The 12,460-nt window shown below is 39.4% G+C and overlaps 1 protein-coding gene across 3 annotated transcripts in view; it reads left to right on the forward strand.

Moving 5' to 3' along the window:
• The first annotated feature begins 1,619 nt into the window (after positions 1 to 1,619).
• Positions 1,620 to 12,460, forward strand: part of CLVS2 (clavesin 2) — a 68,468-nt gene continuing 57,627 nt past the window's right edge. For 2 of the 3 annotated variants that reach the window (XM_012722934.1, XM_012722935.1), the window contains exons 1-2: positions 1,620 to 3,121; positions 3,588 to 4,430. In XM_012722934.1, coding sequence (XP_012578388.1) covers positions 4,042 to 4,430 — 389 coding nt within the window. In that variant the 5' untranslated portion in view covers positions 1,620 to 3,121; positions 3,588 to 4,041. The remainder of the gene's footprint in view (positions 3,122 to 3,587; positions 4,431 to 12,460) is intronic. The other variant, XM_012722933.1, reaches the window with a different exon arrangement.

The raw sequence follows: 12,460 nt of genomic DNA on the forward strand, positions 1-12,460 counted from the left end.
GGTGGGTGAGAGGATTCACCAGAGATAGAGTGGGGAGCAGAACCGGAAGATTTACTGAAGTACACTGCTGAGGGGAGCAGCGGGCAGGTCAGGAGAGGTCTGCTGTGCCATGTGAGTCAGCTCCCTGGCCAGGGATCAAATTCATGCTGCAGTGGCTTTGGAGACCTTCATAATTCAGTGTCTAACCTATTGTGCCACCAGGGAGAGCCCCAGAAAACAGTTTTATAATATACATCAGCACAATTTACTCTGGTTTCCAGAGTCTCAATTCACATAGACCTAAGAGAAGAGGGTCAGATGATACTTGCACAAATAGCTGGTAGCATTATAAGAGAGTGGCTCTGAACTAAGCCTGCCTGCTCTTTGCTCAGGAGAGAAAGTCTCTCCTTGCAAAGCTCTAATTAAATCTATCCTTCTGTTTCTAGCTTTCAAGACCCATCTATTACAGAACAGGGATAGGAGCACCCCAAAACCTCCAAACCTGTCCACGCTAAGTTGGTTTTGTTGTCTGCCTCATCAAAACAAAACATACTCTACGTCATAAGACTTTCAATAGAAGGGAACTTTAATACAATCTGTGCAATATAGAAAAGGGGAAGAATGGAGAAGAACATAGTTTCCAAATCAAGAACCCAAAGTTACTCATCCCCTCATAGGTAAATACCCAACCAAACAGGGTTGGCCTAATGTGGGGCCTCTGGGGAGGCATAAAAGCCTACCACAAGTCTAAGTTACCATCTGGTGGGGACCCATAATAAAAGGGCAGAAACAACCAGACAAGTCTGGAAGACAAAGAGCAAATTCAAAATCTAGATCAAAGCTGCCATTTTTAACCTCCCTGTGGGTTGGGTCTCTTACCCACATCTAGTTCAACCAGTCCTGGACCAAAAATCAAGTGCAGCTTGTTCACAGGTCTCTCTGCTCCATGTGCCTCTGCTAGGTCTTCTTGCTTTCCATCCTTCTTCCTTCCTTCGCCACCTTCTTCTCCTTTCTCAGTTCCACCCTCCCTTGGGTGTGGCAGGGAAACTGGAATCTCTCCTTTTCGTGGGGACCACACTGTTATACTTCCAAGGTTTTTTAAAAAAGGGGAACTCATAAAAATTACAGGAACATAAGAACTCCATGGAAAAATTGTGTGTTAGTATTGGTGATGATTGATACCTCTTTATAGAACTGATAGGAGACAACTTTTTCTCCATTTCTTTGCTATCATGTTGCATTCAGAATGCTCTCAATTGTCATACTCACAAAGTCTTAGTAGAACCTTATATATATGTATAGATATATATCTATTTACAAAGATTATAAACACAATTATCTGTGTGGTTTACTTTCTCTTCTCTCCCATTTAAATGTAAATTCTTTGAGAATGGCTGTGAGAGATTTATTCTCTCATTCTGATTTCTACATCACTTTGCATTAATTAAATTAATAAAATAGCTTAGGTCAGCCATCCTCTTTCTTTCGTCAACACCACTATTAGAAGAACAACAAAAAGCATGTGCTGTAATTATGGGGGTCTAATATTCAATATAGATGACTATATATACTATATATAGACTATATAGACTATATATATACACACACATATATATATATATATATAATACACACACACACACAATTTTTAAGCCCACCTATTCGTAGAACCTGGGATAGAACCCCACAGTAAATAAATGTAGCATTGAGTTGACTTGAACGCAGGACCCCATCTTCAGTTTGTGGCCAAGAGCTGCCCCTAGTCACATGCTCAGTCATACGTGCAGCACTTTGAGAATATTTCTTCCCCTCAAAACCAGACAAGTCATTTTAAGCTTAAAGACACATCTTGATTTGTGATGGATGACTCTCTAATATACAGCTGGGTAAAACGGAGGTTGTGTATGTCCACTCCTGGACTAATTTAATTGCCTTATTGTGAGATGACAAGTGAGTCAAGAGGTGCCTGTTTTTTCCCTTCCGTGAGAACTGTTTCGTTTGGTTGCTTACTTTTTTTTTTTTTTTTTTTTTTTTTTTGCCACCGTGCTCATTTTCATCCCCTTCAATAGGTATTTAGCACCCATAGTGTATAGTTGAAGTACTATTTATATAATTTCCTCCGTAGGCTTAATCATGAACGCAAGGCTCTGAAACCACCCTGCTCTTCTATTCTAAATTAAACATTTCTGTCAACAAATGCGCAAAGTACAAAATGTTTCCGTCCTCCTTCCACATCAAAATTACCTCCTACAGGAACTAGAAAATTGTGTCAATGTGAATTAGCATCTCCAACAGCTACTTGCCAGGCGCTCCGGGTCATGCATACAAAGGGTGAGAGAGGGGCATAGGGGTGCTGCGAGGCTTCCTGCCCCACCTGGCTGGGCGATGCCCCCTGAGCCGCCAGCCGAGGCGAGCGGGCCAGAAGCTGGAGGAACGCGGCTCCGGGGCTGTTTGAATGCCACCGACGTTGCCATCCTACTCAAACGAGTCGGGGAGAGAGCAGCGGAGTGCGTGCGCGAGCTGAGTGAGTGCTTACGTCGCAGGGAGATCGAAGCTGGGATAATGAGAGAGGAGTTGGGCTGAGCGGAGTCTTTTAGCAGCGACAGCTGAGCTGCAGCCGCAGCCGCCCCGAGGGGCGCGCTCGCCAGCGAACAACCCGGCGCGCACCGGGAGGGGCCCGCGTCCGGCACCAGCCACCCCGCGGCGCCCAGGCCGCAGCAGCTCCGGACCTACATAAGCGGCAGCCGCCCTCGTGGCCTGCTCCCTCCGGGCGGAGGAGTTCTGCACCCCCACTCCTCGTCTCCGCGGCGGGACTGGCCTGGCCGGACGACGACCTGTGACAGCGTTGGCTCTGCTTCTGCGCCCCCCGCCCTTCTCGAGGGCCAGCGGCGGGCTGCTGGCGGACGATGTGGCCGTGGCCGCTCCTCAGCTCGTCTTCCGCCCGGGTTCCCGCTGTCACCCCTCTTCTCAGCCCGCTCCATCCCACCGAGAGGAGTTGATGCAGCTGTAGCTGCCTTCGCCGCCCAAGCCGCGGCTGATGGATGCCAGGGAGTGCCGCATTGCTTAGCGTCCCCGCCTCCGAGTCTGCTGGTAGGAGCCGGCTGCTCTTTCTTCTCTCTTGCTTTGGGGTTTTATAGAAAAGGTAGAGACATTTCATTTTATCTTCCACGCCTCTTCCCTCCTTCCCCCCCAAACCCCCCTCCCTCGTCTCAGCTTTTGAAAGGTGCGGGGAGAGATTGCCCCCACCCCCACCCCTCCCCAGGCAAGTCCGCTGAAATGAAGGGCTAGAGGGAGGCAGAAGTTGGGGGTGGGGCTAGGGGAGCCCACGCTGGTACCAACGCCACCAGAAACCCTGCTGGTGCCTTATGAGATCACGGTGTGTCTAAGCTGCACTATCTGCAGCATCTAATTGGATCATAGTCATTTAAAACAAAATCTCCCACATGTCTTTTAAAATGGCATTTTTGAATAAGGAGAAGGAGACATAGCTCCTTTCCTCCCTCTTTTTCTCTTTTTCTTTCTGGCAAAGACTTGTCTCCCCTCCCTGGAGCTCAGCGCTGAAGAGCCTCCTCATTATTAATCAGAATTCTCATCGTTATCCTTGGCAGGCGCAGCCTCCAGCGGGGACCGCAGAAGCATCACAGTGCAGGGGTGAGATGTGCGTGGGGGTTGTTTTTGTTACATCTTGGAAGAGAAGAGGACTGTACCAGGATCAGCATCATCGGAACTGGGTGGGATTCAGAGTGTTTTGTTAGAAGAGAGGAAGGACAAGAAGTGGAGGGCTGGACCCACCCGTCAGAGGTGTCAGGTCCACATCCCTTCGAAGGAAGAGGGAGCCACCTCTGGATATTGGTTTTTTAGGGACCGGTGAAAGAAGTTTACATTCTTCATAGGAAATCTGTGGGGAAGCAGGAGCAACAGGGTACTTGATTGGACACCCAGAGAAATCTTTTCCTGTGAAGAGGAGGAAGCAGGCAGCAGCTGGAGTGTGTTGGTGGCAAGGACCAGATTTGTTGTGGGACACTCAGCAAGAGGAAGGGAAGCCTGAGGAGCCAGAGAACAATGACTCATTTACAAGCTGGTCTCTCTCCTGAGACCCTGGAAAAAGCTCGTTTGGAGCTCAATGAGAACCCAGACACCCTACACCAGGACATCCAGGAGGTGAGAGATATGGTCATCACCAGGCCGGACATTGGCTTTCTGCGCACGGACGACGCCTTCATCTTACGCTTTTTGCGGGCCAGGAAGTTTCATCACTTTGAGGCCTTCCGTCTCTTGGCCCAATACTTTGAGTACAGGCAGCAGAACCTGGACATGTTCAAAAGCTTCAAGGCCACTGATCCTGGCATTAAACAGGCTCTGAAAGATGGCTTTCCTGGGGGTCTGGCCAATCTGGACCACTATGGCAGGAAGATTTTAGTACTTTTCGCTGCCAACTGGGATCAGAGCAGGTAAATCTTAAACCCAAACTTGTACTAGGGATTCTTTTACTCTCCCATTTTCTGGAATTGGCTCCAAGTACCAGCAGACTTTTACAGCTTTGATGTTATTATTGATTTGGGGTAGTAAAAAAAAAAGCGAAAATGGAACCAAAAAGTGAGGTTTGGGGAGGCACCCTGGGGGGAGGTTGAGAGGAAGGCTTTTATTTTGTCATTTGAAATTATTACCTCACTAGTACCCAGTTAATACTGCAGCTTTGTGCTTCCAGAACCATATTAATGTGGGGCAATCTAAATCATCTAACTTCTAAATGAGGTTCTTTACTTCACCTCCTGGATAAGTTTACTGTGTATGGAGAAATGAGTGTGAGAACAATGATTCTTTCTCCTGCCTCCTAAAGGAATTCTTGAACTAGTTTCATCATTATAACATCTTCATCATCATTATCATCATCTCTCATTAGCAATAAGAATTTGTTCTTTCTTTAAAAATAAAATAGCCTGCCCTTCAACCAAGATCAAGTAGTTTCATTGCTTGGGAGCTTTTCTGCAGGGTGATGTGTAGTTGAAGGAATAATCTGATATGTGTCACTTCAGTGGAAAGGAAGAGTTGTAGCCTCTGTCACTGAGCGAGCCTACGGACACTGAAAATCAAGGCTGACTGGTGTGCTTGTTCTACACCTGTCACTAATCTAAAGAGTGTGTTTCCTGTCTGATGTGATTTTTCATCTTTGGAAGAAAATGGAAAATGTTCAGATTTGTCAGTTGGTAGACCTTTTGAACTCTTTGTTTTTAATGGAGGGTAAATAACACTCATTTCTTCTACACCATACTGTAAAAATTCTGACAGTGATTCTTCTGCCTTCTCCAGCATCATTATTTTCTTTGACTGAAAGAAAGAGAGAGGAAAGAGAAAATAGACTCTTTTGTAAGGTAGTTTCAATTAAGTTCAATGTTAAATTTGTTTTATGGAACTTAAAAGTGCTGCCAGAACTATGAATCATAAGAAGCTGGTTCTTAAAGCTTTGGTATATTTTTAGTTCTGTGAATGGTGACTTTCAATACATCTGGTTAAAACCATCTCTGGAGCAATTATAAAAGACTTACTGAGAACTGATAGATTTCCAAATATTTTCTCAGAGACAGGATCTTAGTGTATATACATTAATATTTAATAGATCTCACTTTAATTTGTTACCTTTTCTCTATAATTCTAGGTAGATTTGAGAGAAATACTCTGGTTAATTTTAGGTAAAATAAAGACAAACTGTTACCTGAAGAATCATAAAGCTAAGAAACTCAATGAAATAGTTGGCTGTTAAGGAGAGTGGAGTTCTATCACTTTAGTTCATTGTATAGGAGACTCTTTATCAGGTAGCAAAGTTTAAAGGACTATGAAATGCCATCCTTTTAAACAATTTCTCTTTAAATTTTTTTTAATCTGAGAAATACATTGTAGCATCATGCAAACCAGTTATTGTACATATCAATGTTGAAAAATATATTAAAAAAGTATCTGATATTAAATATATCTTTAGATTAAAACTTTGTTATTGATCTATACTAAAATAGGGACTGTGGAAACTTGATATTTTACTATGTCTATACATCTGTTAATGATAACATTAGTAAGGCAAGTTGTATTCAGAGATAAATGCATATACATTAGGCTTATTTTTATTTATTTCTGTAAATGTTATTTACACTTTATATAGGAATCATAAACCTATTTAAGGTGAAAATAACTTATAGTTCTCATATATATGAGAAGGTTATTATTTTGGATTTAGTAAGGAACTATTGACTACTACATACTTTCACATAAAGAATAGTATAAAGAACACTAATAATCAAAATCTATCTCTGGAGATCAAAACTAATAATCAAAATCTATCTCTGGAGAAATAATGAGAGGATTTATTAACTTGTATGTAGAACTAATTTTATCACACTTCTACAATATCTCAAATATTGGAATTATGTGAGCAGAAAATTAAAAATGAGAATCTATATTCTATGAAAATGCCTTATAAAGACCTATAGACAATTGAGAATTCTGTTTTAATGTTTGGAAATGAATAGGTATAATCAAAGTTTTATAGTACCTCAAAATCAGAAGTTACATAAGCTATTTAGAGATTGTCTAAAATTTAGCTGAATTTGCTCCTCATAAACTTAAAAATGTTTTTCCCTCTCCCTGCCTGCTTTCTATCTCACATCTACCTGTACACAATGACAAGGATGAATGGATAAACAGATTTAGCCTCTTGGCATCCTCTGTTGACCTTTCTCATTGGGATATGTGCATAAGAACTGTCTGCCTCCCCTGAAGTCTGAGGGACACTGCTTTTCTGGCTGTCCTGGGTGTCTCTAACCCTTCTGCGAATGGCTTGAATCCCTTTCTTCCACTCTGCAATCTCAAGGCTTTTGCAACTTCACCCCTACAGAAGTCTGCAACCTTCTTTGGATGTTTACCTTACTATTGCTCTGTTAGGTGGATGTATGCTACATGCGAATCCCCTTCCTCCTGGCCCCACCTCTGTTCTGAGTCAGGTGTTTTTGCCACTTCTACTAGTCCAACACAATTTGGATCTCTTGGGAAGACTGCACAATCTGAATATGATTCTGACTATACTCCTTGAGTTGTTCAGTGAGCTAAGTTAATTTCAACAACTTTTTAAAAGTATTTTTTTTAAGATGTATCATTTTATTTTTTAGGCTTTATTCATTTATGTATACAAGAGCTATGGTATAGGCCAGAGGTGGGAGAGGTGATGAGAGGATTCACCAGAGACCGAATAGAGAGCAGAACAGTCGGATCTACTGAAAAACACTGCTGAAGGGAGCAGAGGCTAGACAGGAGAGGTCTGCTGCGCCATGTGGCTTAGCTCCCTGACCTGGGATTGAACTCTGCAGATACCTTGATAGTGATGAGAATTGCCCCCTTGTGCCACCAAGGAGCCCTGAAAGTGGCATCATTTTAAAGGAACAAAATGGCATTGTTTTAAAGAAACAGTAGGTAGGAATTATCCAGGGAAATCCCAGAAATGAAGTAAAAAAAAAAAAAATTCTTCCCTTTAATTGGAAAATTAAACTTGCCAAAGGGGAAAGCTAGTTTCTAATGAATATTTAAACACATTTACAAAGGTTCTTGAAACAATTGATCTGTATAGCAAAAGAGACTTAAGTCTTCTGCTTTTATATTATCATACATTTATAAAAGAACCTAGAGTAATTGTTCTTTAAACATTTGAGTTGAATATACATTAAAAACATTTTGAAGTAGGACATTTCAGAAGTATATTTTCTCCTATAGTAAATTTGTAGGAGAGTTCTCTGTGCTCCCTGGGAGACTGAAAACAATAAATGAGTGTGAGAGATGGACTATAAATAAAGTAGTATCTCTAAAGCAGTTCTGTGCAGGTCATGTTTAAAGGGTTGGACTATTTCCAGTGTCTTTGCAAGAAACACAGAATCTTCAGAAATATCAAAGTAAAATCATCTTATTTTACAATGCACCCATCTTCTAATCATTAGCAAACTAATCACAACAGAAATGTCAAAAAGGCTTTGTGAGTCCTGATTGTTCAAAAATAATGGAACAGACTCATAATTTGGTGCATTGATTACACTTGGAAAAGAGCCATACAATTTTCTCTTCTTTTCGATTAACTAACAACATTTCTGAAAATTTCACAAATTAAAAAGAATTGGATTGTTATATTGCAATAATGCACACAGTCACCCTCTGTTCTGTCATTAGAGTTTGTATTCCTTTAATGTCTCACTTAGGACTCAGATGATACTTTTAAATTGTCCATGTGATTTCACCAGCAGAATGTGAGGCTCATGTACCATGGAGAAAGTGATGATGCTATCTTAAAAGAAAGAAGTACGGGATGAGAGTATATCTCGGTATAAACCCTGGGCATGGAAGCAGATGTCTGAGAAGTTGAAACCCATTGGCTCTTAGTTTTAGGTAATATTCATTAGTAAATGGTGTCATCTGAAACATAATGAAGACATTCATTCTAATAGTTGTTCTACGCATTTTCAGCTACCCTGAAAGTAGAGTTTTACTTCTTGGACTTCTAAAGTAGTTCTCCATACTTAAGTACAGCAAACAATCATTTATCTAGAATCTGGTTAATAACTTAGAAGACAATTAAATCTACTAAGCTAAAAGGGTTCATAAAATAGTGGCAATTCAAGAACTATTGAACATCTCACTCTATGTATGGCTTGTATAATAGATATTATCATTTACAGTATTGAAATTCTGGATGTAGAAAAGTGACTGATTAAACATTGTTATAAGCCTCTAATATTCTTCAATTTGCCTAGAAACATATATTATATTCAGTTTGTTTTTATTCTGTGACTTGTTCATAAAGAAGAAAATATATAAATATTCAGTAATGAGCAGCTTCAGTCTGAATTATGGCATACTCCCATTGATTAAAATAATGTGGCCAAATTTCTAAAGGAGACAAAAAAAGGTTATGATGGTGATATTTTAAAGCTTAAAAATAGCCAAAGACTATACAAGTTTGCTTTAACCTCAGCCACATTATTTTATTCTTCTCTGGAACTGAACTTAAATGAGGTAAAATGAAATGACTAGGAATAGATTAGAACAGTCAAGGGCAACTAAAAAGGTAATTAGGGAGAAAGTCATGCATGATAATCTTAGACACAAAAAGACAAACAAGAAAAATAGAATATCTTGGCCTGATTTTGCAAAACTTGTCTTTATGTATTGAAATACTATTTTTTTTTCAAAATTTTGCCATATGGTGATGCCATGTATAATGGTAGGGTCAGAAATTATTGTCTTCAAAGTCCAGAGACATTGTGATGTTGCATTTTAGCCAAATTCTGGAATTAAGTCAAAACTAGAAATGGCAGGTGAGGATTCGATGGCATCTGTCCCAGGAGAGCTTCTGTACTGCTTTTTTAAGGGAGGTTCTCTTAACAGCTACTCTGGAAACTCCATCTTATTCAAAATTATGCCCTTGGTTCATACAATGGAAAATGGGAGAGAAATGTTAGAAGAATATTAAAACCAAACTATGAAAAAATAGGACAGTCTCTAAAAACTGGGGCAATTATTAGGTAATTAGTGAATAGTCCTGAAATAACAGCAAAGATTGAGAGTGCCAATCTTCAGTAGAATGTTGACTAGTCTGCTTGAACCAGGCTATTTTCATATTTCAGTTCATATCAAATATGTAACTGTAAACAAAGTTGAAGAGAGAAGCAAAGGATTTGAGGCTACTATAGTGCACTAAAAGTATGTCTCAGAAGTAATGCTCATGGAGATTTTAAACATGAGCCAACAATTAGCACATAAGCAAATTGTTCTTGGTAAATTAGTACATTTCCCTCATTTTGGGGAAAAAATTGAACTCTTTTGTCACTGAGGTTAGGAACATATTTTTATTAAAATTGTAGTGAAAATATTGACATGAGGCAATTATTGATGTGTGCCTATGTGTCGGTTTTTATAACTTCAAAAAGTATACTGAAAAATAGTATTTGATTTAAATCATTTTTTTCAAAGTACATTCTAGTCAACCATTTGCTGCATATTATAATATATACATACATGCATAAAAGTTTAATATATGCTAGGGGCAAATAAAAGATACATTCTTGTACCACCAAGGGATATACAAACTCTGGAAAGAAAACACATACAAAGCTAAGCAATAACTAGACAGATTGCAAGCAATTGATGTGAGCATTATTTGTCAGAATCCTAAGTATGCAGAGAAAATATTGCCTACTTGCTTAATTGAGTTCAACTTTTTGTTTTCTCATTTCAGTTAATTAGTTGATTCATTCGTTGAAAACATTTTTATACCATGGACTATCTGTCAAACAATCTTAAGCACTTTACAAACAATTATTTATTAAATATTTTCCACAAGCATATAAGGCAACTCCTGTTAATCTCATTTTTCAGATGAAGAAACTCAGGAGCAAAACACTTACATATTTCAGCTAGCATTTATTGGGGAAATTCTTTTTTTGTGTGTAGCTGCCAACATAGATCTGGAGAAATAATTAGATATGATTATATCAAAAAAGGAGCTCCATTAATTAAAAAAATAATGTATGGTTTACAAATTATTAAACAACAAACTATAGACAGTTAAGAACAGAAAGTTAGGTTGATTGAATAATTGTTTGAAAGAAGCAGATGCATGTTTATACAGAACATCAGAAAAGAAGAGTTGCCTTTCTAATGTATTATAATTTTCCAGCATAATTCTGTTTTGTTTTATTTGATTTAATTTTAATAGTATTAGGTGCATCTTTTTAAACTTTTTTTTCCAAAGAAAGACATTTTTTCTCTAAATGTTTCATTTCCAGAGATTCTTTTGTTTTCATATACTTGTATTCTCAAAGCAGTAAAATTAAGGCAAGATTCAGTTAATTTTCTATAATCAGTGATACATGCCAGACATTAATATATTGCAGTTCCTATTTTCTCCAGGGCTTCTAGATGGCACTTCTTCTGGTCCCATATCTTACGTGTGTCCTGTTGCTTTCCCTGTCATGTCCTCCTCTGGCTCCTGGCTGGAGCTTGCCCTGGAAACTGGCATGATTCCAGGTTAGTGTTACTCATGTGTCTTCTGACACATATTATGCCACTAAGCCAAGGAAAAGCAGACAATATTCCATAAACCCTGTTCAAGGTATAGACACTGGGGTCAGAAAGACTGATTGCTCCCTTCTTTATTCCCATGGTGATTCTGGGCAGACTGTATTCTCTGAGACCGGTGATTCTGGGCAGACTGTATTCTCTGAGACCTTACTTTATTCTTATTTACCAAAACAAACAAACAAACAAAAAATAAACACAAAGCCAGCACAGAGACTTGTGCTTATTTTGAGATTACAATAATGCATTTGGTATTGCTTTGCAAATTATAAACTATTACCCAGATACTATTATTATTAGCAGTCTCTAATATGAAACACCCAGGTGGAGGTTCTCAATGTGAGTACTAACAATTTCCTGAAACATTAACAAATGTAATTCTCCTTTGTCTCTCCCCCTAGCACTTTTCTAACTGAAAGTGCTTCAGACATTAGAATCCATGACTTAATGAAAATGGAGAAGTGGGGGCAACCTTAATGAAGAATTTAATAATGGCTGACTGATTTGGTGACAGAGGGAAATTGCTTGCTGTTGTACTGCTCAACATGATGACAAGATGCTAGTCTTTTCAGACTGAAAGAAAAGGTTGGAGAGTAGGAAGGGAAGTATATCAAAGAGTAGTTTGAGATTTAGTTTGTTCTTTGTTCTATTTACAAACTGTGGTAAAGGATGAGACTCTTTGAACTCCAGGAAAGTAACATGGGCCAGGCAGTCCCCCAAAACCTTGTATGGTCAAAGACAGGAGGCAGAGCTTCCTGCTATTGATCTCACAGGTAGGAAACAGGGGACAGAGATAGTTCTGAGACTTCTCCATATTGTTCTTGCATGGAATGGCAGCTTTGATTGCACTCAATAGCATGGTCTACACAGCCCTGGGGCTGTGAAGTTGTAAATTTCCTTATGACTCTGTATTTCTTCTTACGACATGCTATCCTCATCTCTCCAAGTTGATTTCAGATTCAGGCTTCACTAATGCTATTTGGGAAGTACAATTGGGAGTCAAGAGCTGTATGAATGTGCCAGTTTGTCATGGATGGCTTTCTTCCAGTGTACGAGAGAAGAATTGCAATGAAGGGGCTTCTGTGATTGGAGTGTTAACTCTAAATGTGAACATGTGGAATATTTATTGTGTGACTTCTGATTTGTCAATTTTAATAGTTAAAAATAACATCAAAGAAAAGATGATATTGAGGTTCTTAGAGAGGTAAAATTCACAAAATGCTCCATTTCTTTGGAAGATATTATACAGACTTTGGCAAGTCTCATGTAGTAATGTTCTGCTTAGGAATAGCCTGCTGAGCTGCTACGGGTAAGAATGTGACATGTTAGACAACAGAGGACTGAACAGAGGACTGGAGTGTCAAGAGTGCTT

Source organism: Condylura cristata, unplaced genomic scaffold (assembly GCF_000260355.1).
Source record: "Condylura cristata isolate star-nosed mole 26May11 unplaced genomic scaffold, ConCri1.0 scaffold00001, whole genome shotgun sequence".
In the NCBI taxonomy this organism is placed as follows: domain Eukaryota; kingdom Metazoa; phylum Chordata; class Mammalia; order Eulipotyphla; family Talpidae; genus Condylura; species Condylura cristata.